We start from the raw sequence: 24639 nt of genomic DNA, 5'->3' as shown, positions 1-24639 counted from the left end.
GGAGTGCACAGACCTGATAACAAATCTTACTATATGGTTCCTCTGAATGTTTTAGTATAAAAGCCAATCACATGCCTGATGAAAACACTGTACATCACTACATTTTCTTCTACAATTCAGTGCTGGTTTATACTACTATACTTACTATTTGTTTTTCTGCTAATTCATTTAACTTAGTAATGCAGCATTTTAAATATTCTAATAGAACAAATTTAATAAACTTCTTAGCTTAGCCATGCTAAGCTGCTAGTGCCTTCATATTTTTTATTAAACACCTTCTTCTTGATAATGTTACTAGAGAATGATGATTGGCCTAAAGATGAAATTAGCTGTAACAGCTGACCTGGCCCACTAGGTTCCTGTGAAGCTCCTGGTGCCTTCTCATTGACAGTTCTGCTGCTTTCAGCCTGAGTGCTGTGCAGAAGTGACTGATGTTCTTCAGCTAAGAGATGGACAAAAAGGAGAGGAAGCAAGTGAAATGCTAAACATGAATAAATGAGCAATTGATTGCAAATACTTTCTATGTCGTATACCAAATTTACCAAAACCAGAAATAATTGCTTTAGAACAGAGTGCAGGACCACATCTTAGATGAATATAGTGAATAGATTCATAAATGGCTTCCTAAGATTTGTGAGAGCTGGTGTTAGTACTAAAAGGTCAAAACTAGAATGAACAGAACATGGAAGTATCCAGAGCTAAAAATTCTAGAGAAAGACTTTACGTCAATATAAAACAAATGCAAAGACAGTACAAAAAAAAAAATAAAAGTCAGCAATAATTAATGGTTTTTTGTTTGTTTGTTTGGTTTGGTTTGGTTTTTTGGCAGATTACACAAATCTTCAAAACTTAGATGCTTCTCAATAAATATGATGATGCTGCAGCACCTAAAAAATGAAAATTATTTCAAAATGCAATAAAATTTCAGACTCTAAAAAATGTAACGTGAGATGTGCAACAGGTACGTATGTTGAAGTTCAGGAAGGCTGTGAGTTCATTAATATTTACTCTGGTCATGGCAGATGAGATTTTCTATTCTTATTTTACATGTCAATTCAAAGATCCAAGAGCACTTTGTAAAAAGTTGGACTAATGTTATTTTTTCAGTATAACAGCTGGGGAAACTGAGGTCTCGGAAAGCTAACTGCCTTCACCCCAAAAATGTGAGCAATAACTGATAGAACTAAGAACTAAAATGAGATTTCCATTTTCATTACTTACTTCTCGAGCTATTAAGATTAAGTGTCACATTCCTTTCAGTTAAGCGGAAAAAATAATGAAATGTACATAGTAGCTTGTAAACTTCCTTGTGTAAATTCATACCAATTTTCATACGCTTGTTCAAAAAGCATTTTGAAGTGGCTGTTGTTCCAGTTGGAGCACATCTAAGGAATGCCACAAATATGATTTCCAACTATTTTATGATCCAAGCAGAAGAAGCTGGGTATGGTGATATTATCCTCCTGTTCAAACATTAAAACCTAGCCTGGCCATAATGTGAGTTTCCAAGGAAATAGAACAATATGCTGAATTAGAAAGTTCTCTATGTCCCATCAGCCTCTTGGCAGTGTGCACAAGGATCAATATAAATTATACAAAAGGATAAGGTGCTTGAGGTTGTAAATAAAGGGAGAAAGTAATGATTAGAACAGGGACTCAAAGCAAATTACAATATGGACTGAAAATCTCATAGAATCTACTGAAATTGTCTGATAAAAAACACAAAACCCTCAGCTACAATTTCAATAGCTTCTGTTATCTTCCTGTGGCATGGCTATTGACAGGAGTTAACTCCTTCCGTTTTGCTTAATTCATTACACATCAGTTACCAGTTGCTGACGTGATGATATAATCTATGACAAGGGAGTCAATTACTTGACCATGATAAAGACCAACTGATCGATGTCCTTTTATTCTTGCATTTACTGATCCTTCTGTTGTTCTAAATATATTCACCACCACTGTTACTGAAACAGACACCTGATTTTTTATATTATCCATCTTATCTTCTATCCTACCTATTAAATCAAGTGCATCACTCACAGCTATACATTGCAGAATACTCAAGCCCTTACAGTTAGTTTTATTTGCTTTAGGAGCATCAAGGGTATATATTTATTGCTGCATGCTTGCTTACTAATGCTTTGAACTGCTCAGATAACTTAATCCCTGTAAAACCCAGGACACAGATATCACCCTGCTGGAGGAAACCGGCAATGGAACAAACCACCACACATTGTACTGCTTCAAACCATGGCAAGGACTATAACCAGTGATTCACACACACACAACTGAACAATAAGATGCAGAGAGAATATCTCATATTGTACAGCTATGAAATTTCATCATCGTCTAGAAAATATGTTGGTCAGACAGCCTTAGATTCAGGAATGTCATTTGCTAAACAAACTCAGAACTGTCACTGGCAGTATAGCTCCTTTCACATCATTCTTCTCCAATGGCTCAGCCGTTTTCCAAAGGAACGACTCTGACAGAACATACAGTGAGAAGCCTTTTGTGTTCATTGTTCCCACAGCTGAGATCCCCATCCCAGATGCCAAAAAGCAGCAGATGAGACAGAAGCACCAGACTGAAACACCAACACACGTATCCTTAAGTTAGAAATACCTATCAAATCACTTGAAATGCAAAATGCTACACTCGGCTATAGCAAAAATGACAAAATAAAAAACAGAATATAGACTTCCTGATCCTCATATAGATGTAATTTATAATAAGAAAGCAAAACTAATAAAAAAGAAAACAAAACAAACACACACACACACAAAAGAGACAGCATTTCAGAAGGCTGAGTGATGAGGAGTTCCTCGAGGAGCTTCACGGTTTTCACAAGTTCCCAGTGTAAGCTAAAGCATACAGGAAGCTGACACGAGGCTCCTAACATTGAATGTATCAGCCCAGATGTATAATTTATTATCACATGTATTTTTAAACACAGTGTGCAAAATGAATTCAGGGGATATTAAAAATATGAAAATTGGATTTTTACCTCTCAATATATTTTTGATTAGTCAGGAGTGACTTAAGGGAAACCCCTCTGGGGAATTATGTAGTTTCTTCACATTCCCTGTCTGGGCACTCCTGAGCTTGAAGATGAATCGCTACCTTTTGTCTTCAGCTCACCCCATGCTGAGAACAACATTTGCTCGTGTGCAGAACATTTTACAGCCATCTGCTGGAGAAATGACATCGCTACCAAGCAAGAGAATTCAGTTCTAACAAGGGCTACAGTGTTGTCAGCCATTTCAAGAACAAGCCCCCTGATTTAAGCCAAAGCTAGGTTAGGTGGAAATGCATTACTGCACATTGTATTACCTCACCCCACAGCAAAGCTGATACATAATACAATGTTCATAAACTGTAACACCCATGAATGAACTGGGATTTCCCTCCCACCCCAAAACATTGGTACATGCATGTTGTTTTCTCCAGCTTAAGGATGAAAAGTATTCCCAGCTTGAGGATAAAAAGTTGAAATAAAACTGTTCTTAGTAATAATGATATGTCACAAACTGTGCAACCCATAGCTGACAAGGCCTTTCTTTCTGGCACTTTTGTTTGTTGATTTGTCCATGCTGTGCTGTTCCACAAGACTTAAAATAAAGAAATCATGTCCTGTTTATTATTTATTTTAAAAAGTAGTTCTTGTAAAAGTACATTGTCCGTGGTGAACTAAGATACATGTCTTGTTCACTTCAGTTACATGTTCTTGTTACATGGGAGGTGGAGTTGGAAACAGTGATGTAAACACCTTTCCAGAAGTTCTCCTGTATCACTCACTACTTCATTACCTGTAAAGCACCTGAAACCAGCCAGTCTCAAACTGACTACAAAATAGAGTTTGCCAAAGTCTAGGAGCAGCTATCACATGCAGACAAGTTTTTCTTCTACCTAGACTGTCAGACAGATAATTATATTGCCTCAGCACAGAAATCCTTCATTAGATGGTCGTGTTGTTACCAGATCGAGTGCAGAGGGGCCAAGTACAGGTCTCAAGAACTCTGACGGGTCACTGTCTGATTTCACAGTGTCTCTATCCCTGTCTCTGAAGAAACAGAGTGCATGAAGACAAAGCTATAGGGCTCCCAGTTGTTCAAGTTCATTAGCTGATGCCCTTTCATGGGAACTGAATAATACAGGCAGGGCCTATGCTAGTGGTCTGCTCCTCATGGGAAGAAGAGTTCCAGAAACAGGGAAAAAGGAGCACTTCTGATACAACACCTTTCATCTCCATCTCTTTAAGCACTTCTAAAAGCATTAATTAATTAAATATCCCAGAGCCCTTGTGAGACAAGTGCCATCTCAATTTTCTAGATGAGTAAGCTTGGATATGCAGATTATTAGTGGCTTCCCTAAGTCATTCAGCAAGTCAGAAGAGCTTTGAGAATAGAACCCAGGAGATGCAATTTCAAACCCACTCCTTTAACACTTGACAATGTATTCCTTTATTCTCATTTACACATATGCCACTACTATTTGAGTTAATAGCTTTTTTCCTGGTCAGTGCTTCCATGTTTTTTCGATGTCTTTTCAATTTTATCAACTGTACTCTACCCCTTTAATAAGCATTTTAAAATCTATTTTTGCTAATGTTTGCATTTTTATTTTTATTTTTTTAAAGCAAGCTTTTAAAATATCTTATCCATGCTCACTGGACAGCCTTGCTGACTGGCTGTGTCCTGTGTCAATATCTGACTCCACGCTCAGCTGCACAGAAGAGAATTCTCTGCCTGCTGAGGTTCTGGCTCTTTCAGCACTGAAATTCCCTCCTGGATGTGAGCAACAGTGATTTCTCTTCATTTCTCTACATTAATTTTTAATCACAGCCCCTTCTTTACCACTGCTGATTGAACTCCCTATCACACGTAATGGCCTTTCTTGTAATATTCATTCATTTAAAATATGCATGCTGATGCCGTATCTTATTTTTCAAGGGCAGCTTTTTTAAGGCCAGCAGCAAAGAAATAGCTATTACACAGATGTTAAACTATGGTATGTTAACATACGTTTGATCACCAGTGCAAGGGTAAAGTGTTCTGCTTTGTCAAAAAGAAAATACCAAAGTTATACACATATCACACAATATCAACTAAAATTCAGTCACCATTGAAATGAACAACAAATTTCCTACTCAATTTAGAGGAAAACAAAGTTAGTACATTATTTTACTGAATGCGTGTAACATATTCTTAGAGACAAACTAAAATCCGAAAGGGTCACAGTGACACAGAAGAATTTTGTAGCAAATATTCAAGGGAGGACCTGGGTTTAATATTCCCACACTGCAGAACTCAATAACTGAAAGGTCAAAAGTAGAGAAGGCCTGAATTCAAACTCCATATCTTAGCAAAATGGAATTAGGCTGAAGATGTTACGAGTTTTAGAGAGGAAGAAAGGAAATTACATTTTGCTTAAGCCGCTCTGGAAGCTCACATGCAGGGAAGAGTCAACATTCCAAAGCATTTTAACCTACCTGATTTTGAATTGAGAGAAGGAACCATAATGCTATTTAGCAGAGATATTTACTTACAAATAAGATTGTATTGCTTTCTTCCATTGAAGTGAATGGGTTTCAGATCAATGCAACTTTCACCCACCTTTCAGTTGGCAGTCTTGCCCACTGTAGCCAGGACAGCACTTCCACTCCAGTGATGTTACTATTTTATGCTCAATTCTATAGGCTTGGTGTGTTGTTGTCTGGGACCTGTAAAACAAAACTATTTTAAACCTGTTTTGTGCAATGGTACAAGAGATGCAGTATCCCACTATATGTACATTATGATGTTTTTTATGCATCCTCTCATTAACTGCTCGAAACTGAAAATGAAGCCTAGCTAGGAGCTGGTGTTTCAACAGCAAGAGTGTTAGTATTGCAACCTCCAGATAATCTGAATAGACAACACTTAACTTTAAGACCTGTTTAGTGCCATCAGGTTTCTTCCTTGAATATATCATCCAGGAATTTTGGATGTTACTATTATTATTGTTGTTGTTGTTTTAACATTATTATTATTATTAATAACTACTAAGCTGGACAGAGTGAGTCAAATATACAACCGTAGATTCACATTTCCTTTGAAATCAATAACAAAAAGAAATTCTGATGAATTGATGCTATACCAGACCATATTGGGTACATATTGGAAGCCTCTCATTTCTCAATCAAATCGTATCTTGGATTGTATCAAGAGAAGCATGATCAGCAGGTCAAGGGAGGTGATTCTGCCCCTCTACTCTCATGAGACCTCCCCTGGAGTACTGTCTCCAGCAAAAATGTCAAGAGAATAATGTCAAATTCACTCCAGAAAGGAGGCAAATTTGAAGACTGTCAAATAAAAAAAATACACTTCAAAGAATTTTAAAATGCACCCTTGTTTTACACAGTAGTTAATCTTGTCAACCTTTCATATGGAATGCAATACTGTATATTAAGATGTATAGCAGATTTGTACAACCCTGAATTGCTTTGCCTCTGAGAAAAGAACATTTCAGCAGTAAGAGCACATGAAAGATCAGGGTGAACTGAAATCAAGATTGGTCTTCTCAATTATTTCACTGTACATGTGTTCTTATTTTGCAATAAAACTGCCTTGTTCTGTATTAGCATAATCAATTCCTGAATGTTCTCATAAAAATGAAGCATCCATGAAAGAAATTAATCAGGAATAGATATTTCAGAAATAGCTTGCCATGTAGACAAGCCACAGAAGTATATATAGCAAACTAAATTACATGAGCAGCTCAAGGAGATAATTAAAATTAAAAAATAATAATTAAAAAAAAAATTAAAAATTAAGTAAAAATCAGAGTTATTGCAAATCTATCAGGTTGAATAAGAAAAAAGCTGCCGACACTGCAACCACAGGGCTTATCCCACAGTTCTGAGATACAATTAATTATATTTCAGTCTCTCCTAATATCCCAGGGATATTTCTGTTTCAGGTTTCACCTCAAAGTTTAAGTATGCTCTGCCCTACCATCTAGAGGACAATTCTCAGAAGAAGCTGTCCTGTACGAAGCTTCTGAAATTTTACAAAGGAGAAACATGTTATAATCTTTGTTTTACAGGTTCTGTTTCGAGATACCATTCTCCAGTCCCATGTATTAAAATCCGACTTCTCTTACTATTAAGATCTAATGTTTGGAGAATACAGCCGCTCAAACCACAAAGGACAATCTGAATATGTTCATCAGAGTTGTTACTTACAAATTATATCCAGGCCAATACTTTTCTAGATTTGCCGCCTGGCCAACATTGTTGCGACAGAAATAAAAACCCAGGAGAGATAATAACAAAAATATTTATGCCATTCAGAGAAAGACTTTTGCACCGGCAACACAATGCACGAGCTTGGAAAACTGCACAAAAATATTTTCTCTCTCACATGTGCTTTAAAGACTTGCAGCTTCTCTTGAAGTAATTCAGAAGCAACATGGATCAGAGATTAAATGTTGCCAGAGTCAGGGTATGCCAAGCGTGTATGGTGGAACTGCAGGACATTTCAATCATAGATTCTCTATACTTGCTAAAGCAACACAGTAAGATGAGATCTGGAAACATGCTAATCTGCTACCTCATGTTATTTACTTTGTTTGTTTTCTGAAGTTATGGTTGTATTCATTAGGCAGCTGGTGCCAATTAGAGTATGGTTTCCTCCTACTTCTACACACCTCTGAGCACAGGATCCAATAAGCCAAGTGCAAGGCTTCGCTCTGCCTGATGAGAAGGTTTCCAGGTTGTCCACTACAACTGTTGGTAAGAGTCTTGTATGAACATAAGCACACCAGTTTCTGTAAGGGATAGAAAGTAGACATAATAAAAATATAAATAACATGTTGCACAATATGATGAGTTATGATAGTTATCAAGAATATCAATTACAAATAGGATTAAGTTATGTAAATTAAATTTCTTTTCCCTCAGATGGACAGTGTAGTTTTGGGCAAGTTACTTGCTCTTTCTGCTTCAGCTATCCATTAGCAACAAGGAGAACAGGCAGTTATTTCTAAACCTCTACATTTATTTAGAGTATAACTGATTCTTTTCTTTGTAAATGTTTAAGTAGTACCGAATACAATGAAGTCTTTCCAGCCTGCACTAATCATAGATCTTAAAATACCTCTGCATTTCAGATCATAGAAACTTTCTCCAGAAGTCAAAGGATTGTTTAACAAAGCTCTCAATCACCAATAGGTTTCATTTTATAGATAGATATTTTTATTCTTCCTTCCTTTCCCTGGAAATAAGTTGAGCAGACATAAAGTGTGTTTTCCAGTGCACTTTGAGGTCCAAGCCACACACTGTCATAATATGCCATAGTTCTGCTCCTGGCTATGCCACTGCTTTTCCCCCCTCCTCTCCCTGGAAAGAAGTCATATATGAAATAATCAAAGCATCAGCTGCAGAGCAGGAAAAAGGAGAAGGTGAACGTAAGGCCACATTCTTTTAAAAGTAGTATCAGGTGTTTGGAAGAAACTGTTTATATCCAGTTTCAAAAGCAGATACAGCGGTAGAAGATACAACAGAGAAAAGAATTAAGTAAAAATTATCATTTGAATAATGACAGGATGAATTTGTACAGTGAAATAATGTTGCAAATCTATCGGCATTCTTTAAATCAGAAGTATGTAGACAGATTTCGGAGGCTTTTGGCAAGGTCACTCAGCAAGTGTTAAGTAGATAAAAAAGCAAGCTGTCACATATTGAGAAGACACGTCCTGTTACAGATTTTAAAAGGCATTCAATCAGAAAAGTAAAAGACTGGATAGATTACTTAAGAAACAGTTAATCAGCACAAACTCATATGAATACATAGTAGACGTTACATGCATCAAGGAGATGATAGATGAATAGGGAGATGAGAGTTAAACAAAACTACACAAAAGTGTGTAGTTCTGGTAATAAAAACAAAGTTTACTATAATAATTAGGTAATAAACCTGAAGTTTATTATGAAGAACTGCATGAGTCTCCTCATATTTAATTTCCAAGTGATTAAGTGTCAAAAAATGTCATGTAATACATAGTTAGTCATAAATAAAGACAACCTCAAGGTGAGGATGGTCAGGATGGTCAGGGCCATCAGGAAAAGGTTCTTTACTGAGAGGGTGGATGAACACTACAGTAAGCTTCCCAGGGTAGTAGTCATGGCCCTCAGAGGTCAAGAACTGTTTAGACAATTCTCTCAGATGTTTGAAGTGATAACAGTTGTTCAGTACTACATCTCTTTTACTAGTAAGTTAACTGCCTAGAAGGCAAGGAGCTAAGAGCAATTGACAGCAAGGTGCTTTACCACACCTGCAAATCAAGAACCATGAAATAGAAGTCAGATTTCAAAATCTGGGTGGAATTGTATTATCTCAACCTACAATGAGCTAATGCTGTGGTTAGGACTTGAGCTCCTGACTCCCTCACCTACTTTCTTATCCTCACACAAAGACTTGAAATCTTAGCATAAAAACAGAGTAAGCTGAAGAAATACAGCAATTCTGTCAGTGTTGGTCTTTTACACAGTGTATACAAGAGAGATATTGATTTTAGTAATTGCATTTGAGCAAACGTGATCAACAAAAAGATAAATCAAGGAAAACAGACATTAAAAGCACGATTGTAAAATACACCAAAGCCCTGAAATACAGAAGACCAGGTTAAAAAAAAATAAATAAAGCCAAACCATGCTTTAAAAAATTCATTATGTAAATATACTCTTGATCATTATTATAGGAAGCAGCCAATTTAAAGGTAACAACTACAGGAATTTGCTCATTTGGAGATGTCCTCCAAGGAAAAAGCAATACTATAAATCCCAAACTTATCAGGTAAAGACAACTGTTTATTGTTAAAAACAGTCTGAATTCAACCTCTGATCTTGTTGGTCCTTTTCATCTGCAAAAAAAAACAAAAACAAAAAAACCAAACAAACAACAACAACAACAACAAAAAAACATAACCCAGCTTGAACAGATCATTTCTACTTATGATATTTAACTCATTCTCTTGCTGAATGAATACACTACCTGTGTACCTGTGGTTCTCACAAGGGCCCAGCAATCTTTGAGCTAAATTAGAGGAAATATTCTCAGCAAAAGAGCCCCTGGTGTGTGACTCATAATTAGTTTTATGCTACCAATGAACTAAGCTCATTAAGAGATGTTTAGAATGTAAATAGAATTTTGAAATCAAATTGCCTGGGAAAAAAAAAAAAAAAGTACATTTGAAAACAGAAGATGAAGCATGGTGGAAGAACTATTATGGGATATATTAATACAAAGACAGAACAGAAGACAACTGTTTTGTGTGACAGGGACTTAAAACTGAAAACCCTCTTTAACCTTCCCAGAATAATATATTCCAGATCATATATCAGAAGCAACACAGGCTTCTGATACATAGGTTTTGTCAAGAACTGCAGCAGCATCTTGTTTCTTTTCTGCTAAGGCCAGTCTCAATCAGGAAAGCTATATTTAAAAACTAAACACATTGTACAACAGTGAGAGCAGTGCAAGTCAACTGTTATAAAGCTGCTGTAGGAGGTTTTATCTTTCTGTTGCAAGTACTGGCCAGCAAAACTTGCTGGTAGCAAGGAGAACACCTTTGAGTCTTCAGAAAACAGCGCGTATATTGGAGACAGCTGCAAGATAGAGGCTGTTCCAGAGCCATTGTAAGAGCTGCCTACACGCTTCCTCAATGGTAACATGTTCCATGCCCAGGTCACCTAGGTACAGCACCTTTCTGTCTGAAAAAAAAAAACACAAAAAAACATCTTTCTGAAGGCACAGGAGAAATTACTGCAGTGTTTCCCTGTGTTTAGTTGACTCATCCTCAGTGATTTACAGCCTCATGATATGGAGATATACATTTATCAGGCAAGGTTTTACAGCTTCAAAAGGACACGATTACCGGCAAAGAGCACCCTCCTTATCTGTCTATGAAACCAAAGAACCTGCGGAGGTCTGCCCTTCGGCGCATAGCTAAAAGACCAATGACATGCAATGTCTCAGCAGCGGTTATGAGCTCTTGTTCTCACCGGCGAGAGGCTCTGCCATTCTGGGCCGGCAGGTGGCGGTCGCTGCCCGCAGAGGAGGGAATGGGAATGACTGCGGTTATCGGCGGCCTGGGTCCATTCTCTCCCTCTCCCTGCCTTATGTTTTGTCGGGTGAAGTTATCCATTCCCTGACAGTCTGTGTACCCTGAATGCATTCGCACAAGACTTCTGCAGGCTTTGAATCTGTGCTCTTGACACTGGGACACCTAATGGTGGTGAAAAGTGCAATTCACACCACCAATTAAAAAATGATAATTTCCTGAGTGCAAGTGGAAGTTATGAGACTGCATTAACACCCTCTACAGTTCATTGCTGGTTTGAATCATTCATTAGGTAACTGAACAGGAGCAATAACAAATAATACAAAAACTGCCAGCTAGTGATCATGATGTACAGCTATACACAGCCGATCCATTTGCTTTTTAGCCATTATGTTTTCAAACAGCATTTGTAAATGGTCCTGAAAACACACAGAAAGAGCAGCAGTGGCAGTCAGGACACAAGCGGTGGAGATTTCATTCTTCCTTTTTGTATTATATCTGAAAATGATTTATTTTTATCCACGAGTAAATTAGATTCTCTGGCTTTCAATAGAAATGCTACTGATTCAGCACAGTTGAACATCACTGCGTCACGGAAACAAGATTATTGTGTTGCTGAAGGAATAAAACAGTACCCAGACCTGGAAATGCTGTTAAAGCCAGTGTGTGGTTTTCTGGCTGTGCCTCATTCAGATTATACAGTTGTTTGTTCATTCATAGAACAGTTTCTGAAACACTAATCTCAACTCTACACATTTTCATTTAATGATGTCCATTATGTGTAAACAAAGGGGTTTTAGAAAGGTGCTACAAGCACCTGGAGGAGGTATTTTAGGAGAAGCTAAGAAACTGGGGCTTATTTGGCTTAGGTAAGGAAGAGCTTCAGAAGTACTGAACAGCAGCCTCCACCATGGACCTGCAGGGATGCTCTTAAGAAGTTAGAGCCATAACAATGCATGGCAGGAGGATGAGAATCAAAGCAAATGCACTGAAGTAAGAAATGGTCAGACTGAGAACGAGAAATCTGTTCCCCTCTGAGGCACTGGAGTAGAGCTCAGAGAGGTTGTGCAGTCCCTGGCCTGACCTGGTGAGTCCTGGAGCAAAGATGCAACTAAATCAGGCTCAGAGCAACCTAGTATGGTCTCCTGCCATGAGCAAGAGTTTGGACTCGAGACCTCCTGAGGTCCTTTCCAATTTGAATGATTCTGTGTTTCTGTGAGGCACTGCTCTTTGCTTATATATATTTCAGGCAATACAATTGTTCTTCTAAATATGGTAGAGCATATAGAGCATTCACATATACATTCACATACTGACACTGTGTGCAATAAATCAATCTTTTCCATATGTGTGTATCTTATAAAGCTAGAACTTCTCCCAGTCTGAAAGAGTATTACGCAGAATCCCTGAGTTTAGGTTAAATAAAAGTACATTGCATTTTCAAATTGCTTTGAGCATTCTACCAAGTTTTAGTGAGGAAAGATATGTTGATAGACTTAATGTAAACACTCAAAAATGATAGAAAGCACTCTCATATCTTCCTCACCTTCCTTCATCTACCTCTTATTATTGCATAGGAAACCAGAATCTTGCTTCAGCAACTTCTGTTGAAATCCACTAGATGACTCAGGAGACCTCTTACTTTTTTATACTAGCAATATTGACATTAGTAAGCAATGTATAATTGTAGCCTAGAAAACTAGCCCTATCCTGGGCTGTTTCAAAAGATGTGGCCAACAGGCTGAAGGAGATGATTCTTCCTCTTTACTCTGCTCTTGTGAGATCCCATCTGCAGTACTGAAGCAGGAGCTCAGCGGTCTGCGGCACCAGCAGTGCATGGACCCATCAGAACAGGATCAGAGAAGACCCATGAGGATGATCAAAGGGCTGGAGCAACTCTCCTGTGAGGAAAAGCAGAGAGAATTGGAGTTGTTCAGCCTGGAAAAGAGAAGGCTCCAGGGGATACCTCATTGTGGCTTTCCAGTATGTAAGAAGGAACTAAAAGTCAGTGCAGCTCAATACAGTGGGAGAGGCATTACATCAAAGGTGTAATGATAGAAGGATCAGCACAATAGAAAAGTACTATAAAGAAAAACAATTGCTCATCTGTATCAGAAGATTCTAGATTCACAAGAGAAAGCCTCACCTAAGAAGGATCCCCAGAAAGAGATCTTTACCTACTGGCAGTCCAAGAGGTCCAAGAGGGGTGGAGCCAGGCTCCATCCTTTCTGGTTGCACAGATGAATCACCTTCACCTGTGCTCCTAGGGCTAACTAGGTCCTTTCCACAGGTGCTCAGTTAGTGGTTCAGGCTATGGCTCAACAGCTCCCATACAGATAGGAACAGGGGTAGAAATTTTGAACTGAAAGAAGGGGGATTTAGATTAAATGTTAGCAGGAAATCCTTCGCTCAGAGATTGGTGAAGTGCTGGCACAGGCTGTACAGATAAGCCTTTCCATCCCTGGAGGTGTTCAAGGACAGATTGGATGGAGCCTTAGGCAACCTGATCTAGCAAAAATTATTATGTATACTGCAAAAATTAGTTCACAATTGTCACTTGGCTAGCACTTTACCAGCCAATTTTGGCACTAAAAAAGCTGTCTAGTTCCATACCACATAAGCTCTTTCAAGACCTTATTCCACTGTGTCTGGAGCCCCTCAAAATATTCAAAGTTTCCCATAGATGGAATTTAGACTTTTGAGAAGTTATGCATTAGGCTTATTTGAGAAGTATCCAGCAAAACATATTTGAAAGAAAACAGTCCAAGTTTTCTTTTAAAGTATCTTACTTGTGTATTTCTTCCTCTGGAATATAAATTTGTTTTTCATTATATAATTGGCCCTGATTCATCAAGACAATTCTAGTCTAGTTTACTGACACTGCTGCTCAGATGACCTCGGTGGCAGCCAATTAGCTGTTTTTAAGTCATTTTCTTATCTCTGTAAAATAAAAGTGCTCTTTGTCAGTGATAACTTAATTTTGAGAAATGCTGACCAAAACAATATGATGCCTGAAAATGTTAGAAAAGAAAATCCCAGTTCCAGAAACAAGTATTCTTCTTCCTTTATCTGTTTATAGTGTTGTTTGGGCAGCTTTTCTCTTCTTATTTACCTTCACTAACTAGTTAAATTGCCTTTCTAATTGGTTTGTATCTAATTTGCCACTTGCTCATGAAGAGCTGTGTTTTTATTCTGTCACTGACTGATTTCTGTGGAGCTCTTGAACAAAAGGGATCTGAGCCAAAGTCCATGAAATTCAAGGTGATTTTTTTTCTCATGACCTGTGGTGTCAGTTACTTGCATACCATTTACCAAGAGTTTAATGCAGAGTAGATGTGCTGAGATGTAGCAGGAGGACTGTCTTTTGAAACATTTGCATTCTCAATCTGGCAATGCAATGAATGCTTTCGGAAAACATGGGTCACTTTACTGCTGTTCTTTTCCTTGCCATGTCTATTCCAGGAATGGAAAGTGACAGTTTTCTAAAGTGTTAAACATATTTGGAGTTGTGAGAATGCATATCTTCTGTGCAAATTTGAGCAGATTCCTCTGGTGAACCTTCAATGGAATGCTGTAAAAAAATTACAGTTTGCAGTGACTGTGAGCTAAATCCTAATCCTTTGTTCAGTTTGTTATGGCAATCCTAATCTAGGCAATGGGGGTGGAGAGATGTCAAATAGGGAAGAACTGTTCTTAATCCTCTCTCTTTCCATGATAGATAAAACAAAGAGTAAGAAAAAAAAATAAGCATGTGCATTAATGCAGTAGGTAGTGTAACAAGATTAATGGTAACCTTTATTGTCTTCATTAAAATATTTCAGAACTCATATGCAGAATGCTGCCTTATCTGAATCTGATCACAGAAAAGATAAATAGTCAAAATCTGAGGAGGCTAAGAGACAAATCATCTTTTACAAGTGCCTTGGGAGTGTCTCAAAAGCTATGTAAGACATGCTTTTTTTTTTCCAGTGCTGTGTTTCCTGTACTCTTGAAAAAAGTCTGTCACGACTCCCCCAACTATCATTGCTGAAAAGCTGTCTGAGAGAATCAAAACTATGGATTTTGTTATTTCCAGATAAATGATTTTGTCACCTACAATCCAGAATTGCTTGAGTATGTGTTTACCATTTCTTCTCCTCCTAAGAGGCAATATACCCTACAGAGTCACTCCGGGTTTCCATTGAATGGTCCCAGGTACAGGAACCATTTAAAATGTAAACTCTGCAAAGACTCACATTTTCACAGACCTTTATATTTTTTCTATCCATGGATCAGCAATGGGAATGATATCCTGATTGCATGGGATATTTGATATAAAATGATACAAACAAAATGTCTGTGAGTCGCATGAACCCTGTAGATTGGTTGCCCTATACCATACAGCATGTGGTAGTACCTAGGATACGTAATGTGGTAAGATTTGCACTACTTCACACAAGTACTCTCAGTTTTCTGTTAGCTGTTTTACTGCACTGCTGAGCAGAAATCAGAACCAGTCTCCAAATACTCATACCATCATTACTGAACTGCACAATTATGTCCTTTGCCTACCCCATCCCTTATTTGGCAGATGAAATAGCAATAAAGTACCTGAATTACTGACCTTTGTTTTTGTTGTTATTGTTCTTTTGTGTGTGTGCTTTTTGAGGACCGCAATAGGAATAACACTATGTTGATCACATTTAGGGAAATTAAATTGTAGACTCACAGCCAATCTACAAAATTACCTTCAAAATGCTACTGGAGAAGAGAGTATCATTGTAAATATTTTCTGCATGGCTGGAGTATAACACCATGAAGGCAAAGTACCATCAAACATTTGACGTTTAACCACTAAGGCAGTCTCAGCACTAGTGTAAGGGATTTTCTTTACCAGGTCCCATTCAATACACCTAGTGAGGCAGAAATGTAAGTCATGCATGAGTTTTAATTGTTGTAAATGCACAGTGATGCAAAATCTTAAGAAATCCACTTAAGAATTGTTCTCTCTGCTCCATTAAAAAGTGACATGATCAGAAGAGACTGTGAACCTTACATTAGCCAGGCAGTTAAATCAGGTTTCTATGTTTCTTCTGTATTTGAACCATCTGCTGAGCTGAAGCACTCATTTAAATTTACCAGTACACTCGAAATTCTGCCAGGCGGATAAAAGCAGAAGCAATTTCTGGGGAGAGATTTCTGGGGAGAGCTCTGGTCTTGAGAATGATATATTTCAGCATTTCTACCACATGACAGCTGTGCAAATCTGCCCCTGGTGTTGGCTTTATTAAAGTACTCCGTGCTTAGTAATAAAATACCATCACCTCACTGCTATGCATGGTAAGGGCAAGGAAAATCTACAAAGACCCTCACTGGATTCATGATAATTGGAAATTTTGAAATAAGCAGTGAGAGAATAGAGTAATACAGATTCATTCAGCAGCACGGAGACAATGTGGTTGACTTACAGCCTAAATGAATGTCTTGTGTATTTTGGAGCTGCCTTGAATAATAATTAATAAAATTGTTTTCAGAATGGAAGGATGAGTGTACCAGACTCAAGACTCAGACTCTGATTCAATCCATAGTTTTGCTGTTATTTAAGCTGCTTTATATTAAAATGAAATCCCAAAACTCTTTCCTCTTCACAGGCTGAAAAAGGTGTGTCTCACGTGAACTCAGCTGAAAGCAATGTATTACCAATTGTCTTCTTTGTCACTTAGTTTGTGTTTATATTTAATTTCTCCATATTTGCATAAAACTTTCTGCCTGCTATAGCTTTCCATCTTTGCTTTAGCTCACATTTGCAAGTCCCTGGAAGTGTTCAAGAAAAGTGTACTTGGGAACATGCTTTATTGGGCATGGTGGGATGGATTTTTCAATTGGCCTTGATGATCTTAGAGGTTTGTCCAACCTTAATAATGCTGTGATTCTTTCTTTGGGCTTGCCTCATTACCATTGCCCTATCAATAGTTCTAGGAATCATTTGATAAGTATACATAATATCAACCTCAAATAATCTAGGGTAGAGCAAACTGAGGGATTTCCTCTGTAATTAAGCCAGCAGAGCACACAACCTCGTTCAAAAAGAGGATATTTGGGTAATTAATTTTGTTTAGTGGGCACATATCCACCTTGTGGATAACCTGATAGCCCTGGAGACTCTCCAACAAAGTATGTTTGTTATAAATTAATTTATATATTAATTATAGATATATGTTTAAAGGCTCATATTGATTTGTTTTTCTTACTCATCTCTTCCTGACCTTTTTGTTTTGTTTTTTGGGGTTTTTTTGTTTTGTTTTGTTTTTTCCTGCTTGTATATGGAACCATTCAACATCAGCATTTCTGCACATATGTTAGCACAATGGGTTGCCATGAAAGATTACAGAGTCATGCAGTTTCTACAAGGTCACCTGAAAATTCAGGTTGGAAAATACAGTCTATAACTAAAGACTTCCTTTAATTTTAAATTAAAGCAAAAAGCAACTTTTTTCTTCCAAATTTCCTCAGAGACTTATTTTACTACTATGAAATACTACTTATTTTACAACTATGAAATCCGCTGTTGACTCACTCATGCTGTACTCAGGTACTGAATAAATAAACCTCAAGGAAGTCTGTATATATTTGCTGGAAATTTTACAACATCTCTCTCAGTTTACTTACAATAATACTTACAATAATGATGCAAAACAAAAAAGCGAAAGAAAAAAAAGAAAAAGAAAACATGCTTGAAATGGATGTAAAGTGTAGTCAGTAACACCTGTGTATAATAAATCAAACAGTTGTCTTTTTATGCTTAGTTTCGCAGCAGTAGTTTTCCAGGTGCTTCACAGCAATGACTGGGAAGAGTGAGTACATAAGTCTAGGGATTTTTCATGGCTTTACTGGAAGAAATTGAGCTGCAAGAGACCTTATTATTCATTCAAGTCTAATTCAAAGGGAAAGGGAGAAAGAGCAGTGAAGTGACTTAAGTCACAGTCTAGGCTGGTGATAAATCTGAAAGAAAATCTTGAATCACACTGTAAAAACACTTGTTTGCAGCAGGAGGGCTAGGCTTATAAGGCAAGAATCTTTATGTGAAAAGGATCAAGCAACACCTAGAACAGTCTGAGAGTGGGGATTCAGCATTTGGTTTTATGATAGACTTTCATACTGCTACTCAGTCCTGCGACACTGATCTGTAAACCTTACTCAAGCAAATTAAGACCTTTATGCATGTTGCACAACAAGTTGCTTCTTGATCATCCACAAAGGGACCACACAAAATAAATTGTTTTGCCTTTCCTCAGCTGCAAGCACATCCCTCTGTGATAAATAAAACATGAGAACCTTTTCAACGGAGACTGATCTTTTGCTTTCTGCTTATCCATTTTAGGTAAAAGGTAGAAACAGTTCTTACAAAGTTTTCTGGAGATTAATTTCATTGGAATATTGTTCTTTGGAAAAGCTGAAGGAATTAAAGACTCTAAGCTTAGCATGTTAAGACTTTATGCAAATGGAGATGCAAGAATAAGATCCAAGGAATTAAGTGAACCCACTTAACTCAGGTTATGTCAGATGCTGTCAAAAACTGTAATGTAACAAATGACATTCACTTCTGAAATATATTAGGAAAGTTATGTGGAAAACACAGTATCTTACCATGTATCTCTTCTAAGTTGAGGTAAGGAATTCCTTTCCTTTGTGTCTCTCCCACATGACTTCACTTATGCACAGTCCACTGACATTCGAGTCAATGGGAAGTGTATTTCTAAGAGCTGGTATAATCTCTTTTATGTGAATTTAAGAGTTTTTCCACATTTTGGATTTTAGCATTTGTCAAGTACAATCAAAAGAAGAAAGGTACATTCTGAAAGCCCACTGAAAGCCCACTGTCCATAAATAATATGAAAAACACCAGTCTTTTATGCCCTCTGTTTTCTACCAGTATCTGAATTTATATCAGCAATTAAGTGAGCCTTTCAACATTTCCAAAGTCAGTATTATCATTCCCATTCAGAATTGAAGACATGGAAGCACAAAGAAAATAACGGGGTGTTCAGAGCTATAAAGCTAGACAGTACCATATATCTGTTAAGCAATAGCTATTACATGTTAAGTTATGCAGTTCTGAATGCACATTCACCTGTGATGCTATGTGCAGGAAGTTTGTATCACAGAATAAAATGCTTCTAGTTGTCATATGCTGCTCCTTTTTGTATCCTCAAATGCTTATAAGTTTAGTTTAGTGAGGAATTCTACAATTAAAATAATTTTTAATACAATGAAATCTCACACTTGAAATTTTTTTTTTATCCACAGGAAAGAGAACAAGAAATGTTTACTGTGCATAAAATAGGAAGGCTTCTAGTGTAGTCCTTTCTTACTTATATGTATATGGTAATACCTTTCCTGTTGGTTTTGAGATAAGCACCTCAAGAATTAAATACTGCAGCCTTTACTCTGTGATAACTAAATGGTTTTGAATGAGTAAATATTATAGGTTTGGTTCCTTGCTTGTTTCTTCGTTGTCTTACTTCAGCTCAAAAAGCAGTTTTAACAAAATTAGGAGGACTTTTACCCATTATTTCATTGAGAAAAAGGAAAATAACTGATAGCATTCCTAAGAAGTAGACACGAGACAAGAAAAAATGTGTAGCTTTTCTTACTTTCCTCTAGTAGCTTCAGAGACAGATGGTTTAGTGTTGGCATCCCTTTGAATGTTGGTGATACCAGTGCTGCGGGATGGCTGCTTGGGATATCTGTTCTCTATAGCTGTATCCTGGTTTATAGTGACCTCTTGCTGTAGAGGAGCCTTTCTTGCATTGCTCTGTAAGTTTCTGATCTTATCTATGTCAGAGTTCCCATCACTGTGTCCTTTTGACTGGCTTGCAAGGATAGAGGTCATAGCATTGGAGTCTTTCTTCAGAGCTTTCTTTCCCAGAGTCTTGCCTGAAGACGCAGAAATGAGTGCCTGCAATACGCTCTCCTCAGCAGCTTGGGTCTCAGAATGAGGTGACCTTGCAGTTGTACCTGCATCCACAGAACCATGCACTGCAGCTGGAGATGGAGTCAAATCTGTGTCACTTGTCAGAGCTTCATTGCCTTGGTCTGTTGTCCAGAGCTTTTCTGTAAGATTAAATCCATTGCTGCCACTCTGTAAGAGCAATAGGAGCAGCAAGAAGATTGCCTCCTTCATTCTGCTGGTTTGTAATTGCTACTGGATGTCTCACATCTATTTCCCAAGCAATAGCCCCGTAGCTTCTCTCTCCTCCTGAGCTGCTACTCATACAGCTGAGAGCCCACCATAGAATGCCCTACTGGGCTTTATGTTTTGTAGAAAGGAAACAGATTTTGGTGTTTCAAAACTGACTGAGGAAGCCTGGTTTCCTGTTTCTGTGGATTCCCCTGCAACCTATGACCCTTGGAGAGCAGGAGCCTGACAGCCTTTGGGAAAGGAAGAAAGAAGTTTCTGCAGAATGTACAGGATAAAGGTTAATGACACAATAGAAATGTGGAAAAATATGTACTGTTAGGTAATCCTGGGGGAAAACAGACGAAATAATTAGGTAATTTTCCTTTCATACATACATGACCAGAGAGCAGAAGTGACTGGTCACCTGTGCGCTTTGGATGGTTTGTACTTGTGACCTTGTCATTAAAAAAAAAAGATCTGGGAAAACTACTGCATTACATAAAGCTCAGTTTGTTGTATCTTGTCTTTTGCTTCGAATATTTAAGCACACTTAATGCCAGAAGTGGGGAGATGCTGAAGAAAAAGTTGTGCAACAAGTGTATAATGCAGTCACTTACCTGAAAGTAATAGATCATTTATAACAGTTCCTGGTCCTGTAGAATTGCTCTCAGTGCTCAAAACATTCTGAATACTATCTCTGAACAAAACATTGGAATCAAGTCCTGAGCTAATATGCCACCCTGGTGGCATGCTCAGAACCTTCACTGGGGAAAAAAAAGAAACAACAGAAAAACAGAATTTCCTATCATAGAGTAAAAAATGAACTGAAAGTCAGGGGAAGGGATTCAGATGAGACAATAAAAATTTTTCTTTACTCTGTCCAGGAACCATATGACACTGATGATACTTCCAGCAGTTAACGAGGGACTTTACTACCAAGGAAAGATAACCATGTGATTCAGCTCTCAGTATCTATACTGCCCACAGACCAGATGGAGAAGCTTTTTGTACTTTAGCTGGAATGAAGATAATGTAAACAGATGAGATCAGAAGGCATTTCTCAGTCCAAGTGGTCCAAACCCTGCTCAGTCAGGGCCATTCAGTGCAGACTGTCCAAGACAATATCCAGGTGACTTTTGAGGATTTCTAAGGAGACACCACAAACTCACTGGGTAACCTGTGCCTGTTTACCCACACAAGAAATAGCTGATTCCTCCCTGGGTGCAGGACTTTGCACTTCCCCTTGTGGAACTTCACTGCACTCCTATGAGCCCATTTCTCCAGGCTGTGGAGGTCCCTCTGTATGGTATCATGACCCTCTGGTGTATCAGGCACTCCTCCCATTCTTTTATCATCTACAGACTTTTCGAGGATATGCTCTAACCCATTATCCTGACCATTAATGAAGATGGATCTTAGAGTACTCCTAGACTAAACAGAGGTGCCTTGTTTAGGATGATCAAAACAGCTTTTTAGACATTGGCTTACTAACTCTCTTGATTAGGTGTTCAGTTTTTTTACTTACACAGAAGCACCTGGTGCCATTTCAGATCCTCTTGGATACAAGATATTTTATACGGTCCTGGCAAAGATGGCGTATGATCCATGGTATACATGTGCCCTTTGAGTTCAGAATACTTGAGAGTATTTCAGATGTTGTTAGAAATTTACTATTTTAGACATCTATTTCAAATTCAGACCCATATTTATGGACCTCTAAATACGTAACTCTAAATCTACTAATTCAATCCCACCCACAGACAAAGCTGAAAGGAATATCTTGAATCACTGAGTCCATTTCTTCCCTTTTACTGTACTTTAATTTCCACCAGCCTCTTCCTTAAAACATTTAACATTTAAGATCTTAAAACTGAGGTTGTTTGAAGGCATTTTATCCTACCTCTTTTAAGTTGTTTCAGTGCTTCACAGGTCACAAAGTTAATTTCACAATCAAGGCTGTGTAACACAAGATGTTATTCTAAACCAGCAGGAATTGCAGCCTAAACATAATATCAGGAATTTACATACAGAAACGATCAGAGGGAGATTCACCAAGTGCGAGCTACTTCTAGAGTGTCCTCTTCAGAACTGATATAAAATTGCAAATAAATCAATTGCAAACCAATTGGAATTTTCCTGGGACAAAAGAGGTAACATGTTGATACAGAGCTCTAACCTTGACCATTTCCTTCCCTGTACTACCTCCAAAGTGTGATGAAGACAATGGCCTTCAGTGAGCATCACAGCCTCTTTTAGCAGCCTTCAGTGGAGTCAGCTATAAGTCAGTTTAGCTTGTGGAATGTCCATAATATTCTGGAGACTAAGACATTCCCAAGAGACTAGAAATCAGCAAAGACAGGGGAACAACAGTTACGTGTATAGCTTTAAATCCAACACAAAGAAAAGCTTGGCTAAATCCCAGAGTCAAGACTCTGCCTTACTGCATTTAATTCAGGGGAGCATGGCAAGCTGTGGACTAAACAGTCATTTCTGAAGGTTGAAAATTTCTTGGGTGCACTTTTAATCTGTCTGTAGTGTGAAGTTCCCACGCATATCTGCTACCAAGAAAGCTTTGATAGAAACACTCTGTGAAAAGCAAGCCGGTGCTGTCAGGGATAAGCACTGAAAGGCTTCCGTGCTAGCTTATTTCCTACTATATTGATCAATAATGCTCTATGAAAGCTAGAAGGAAGCCAAGACTTTGACAGAAAACTGGAGCAGTAATTCCTCTCTTGGTAGCATATGTTCAAACATCCACTGGACTGCATTCTCGCAGTAGAAGATAGTTCTACAAAGAGAGATGTGGAACTCTCCAAAACAGCATGGTGGCAGGGGACTGGAAAATTACATTTATCCAAACAGTGGTAGCAACCAAACCCTTCTCTATTCTAATGATGCGCAGGTCATCAAATGCTGCTAATTAATCCAGAGCATGAATCATCATTGTTTTGCAGACTGCATTCAGCATGTGTTTCTTTTTCCTTTGGCAAACTGATTGCTTGGTTTGGCTGTATTTCTGCTCACATCAACAGGGAGGAAAAGGGAAATCAGGAAGCTTCCATTATGGCTTTGGTAGCAAAAAGAAAGGAATAGGAAAGGGTAAAATGACCAAAGAACAAGGCATTAAGCAGGAAAAAACTTGAACAAGGCACCTTCCCATCTTCACTTTCTCCCTTCTATTTAATCCTTTGTATTTCCTAAATAGAGCAAAGGATACGTCTAACATCTCAAGTACTGCAGACAGAAACAGCCCATAATTACCAAGTTAATAAAACTGACGAGCCTGTCAGGCTATGTAAGGAGCAACCCCCTGCAGCTGGCTGTGCCTGCATGTTGCAATAATTGAACTGAGGCAATAGTTGATATTCCTCCCATCACTGTGTTTCTTATAAATGCTGTTTCCATGGCAAATATACAGACTTGGTTTTCAACAACCACACTCTTTTCTCACTTTTCTTGTAGATATGTATTTCATGGAAAAAATAGATTGATTTTTTTTTTTACCTCCTGAGCAGCTCAGTCTGGAATGAGAGTCATGGTTGCTCAAAGGGACAGTGGAAGGCCATTTGCTTTTTCCAGGAAGAAGGATCATTAGGCAAGAGCAAAGAGCAATCAATATTAAAGAAAACCCTGCATATACAAACATAAAAAGCCTGCATTCATTTTCCTAGGACTGCAAGGAATAAATGTTAGTCTGTATGTTTTGTAGTGAGCCTTGATTGGATAATTACTTTGTAGTTCAGTGGGGAAAGAAAGTTGATTTGCCTGGTGCTTCCCAGCTGGCAAATTCATGGCTTGAAGCACACTGGGACAGGATACAGCAGTGTCTTAATTTCATTCAGGTAACTCAGAAATAAGCTGAGTATCCCAGACCAGAACCAGTTGCTGCACACCCCAAGGGGATTGTAAAAGTTCTCTCTCCTGTGATAGAGAAGTGTTTTGTCCAGCTGGATCAGCAAGCAGGTTTTTATATTTCATACATAGGCTTGATAGAAGAGCTGAAGATGCTGAATGCCTTCACAAGAGATTAATATGATTTGCAATGACCGGCTGGAGCCAGTTTCCTGAACTGATATTAATTTAAGCTCCTCCGTTTCTTTTATAGAATTATTTTATAATGCTGTTCATCATTTTTATTTACTTATAAAATACTTGGGGTTTTATGTTCCTTAAAATTTGGCATCTGAAAAGAAGGCAAATTACTTTTGGATATGCCCAGTGAGATCATACTTCAGTTTTCCAGTCAAAAAAAATGGTGTATAGCCATGGAGAAAAGCTAGAAACCTGGATTTATTTTGTCAAAGTAAATAAATAAATAAATAAATAGATGCAAATCAGATGAAACTTACCCTTTCCTGTAGTCTTTGAACCTG

The 24639-nt window shown here is 38.0% G+C and overlaps 1 protein-coding gene across 2 annotated transcripts in view; it reads right to left on the bottom strand.

Moving 5' to 3' along the window:
* MMRN1 (multimerin 1) overlaps positions 1–20389 on the bottom strand; it is a 38509-nt gene extending 18120 nt beyond the window's left edge. Inside the window, exons 1-4 of one of the 2 annotated variants that reach the window (XM_015861332.3) lie at positions 19740–20389; positions 7693–7812; positions 5619–5725; positions 344–442 (exon numbers count right to left, since the gene is read on the bottom strand). In XM_015861332.3, coding sequence (XP_015716818.2) covers positions 344–442; positions 5619–5725; positions 7693–7812; positions 19740–20269 — 856 coding nt within the window. In that variant the 5' untranslated portion in view covers positions 20270–20389. The remainder of the gene's footprint in view (positions 1–343; positions 443–5618; positions 5726–7692; positions 7813–19739) is intronic. The other variant, XM_085545023.1, reaches the window with a different exon arrangement.
* Positions 20390–24639: the final 4250 nt, after the last annotated feature.

This window comes from Coturnix japonica, chromosome 4, assembly GCF_054131305.1.
Source record: "Coturnix japonica strain WE chromosome 4, WE-NBRP24, whole genome shotgun sequence".
Taxonomy (NCBI): Eukaryota; Metazoa; Chordata; class Aves; order Galliformes; family Phasianidae; genus Coturnix; species Coturnix japonica.
Note: the sequence above shows the minus strand (reverse complement) of the source record. Positions and strands in the feature narration are given on the sequence as shown.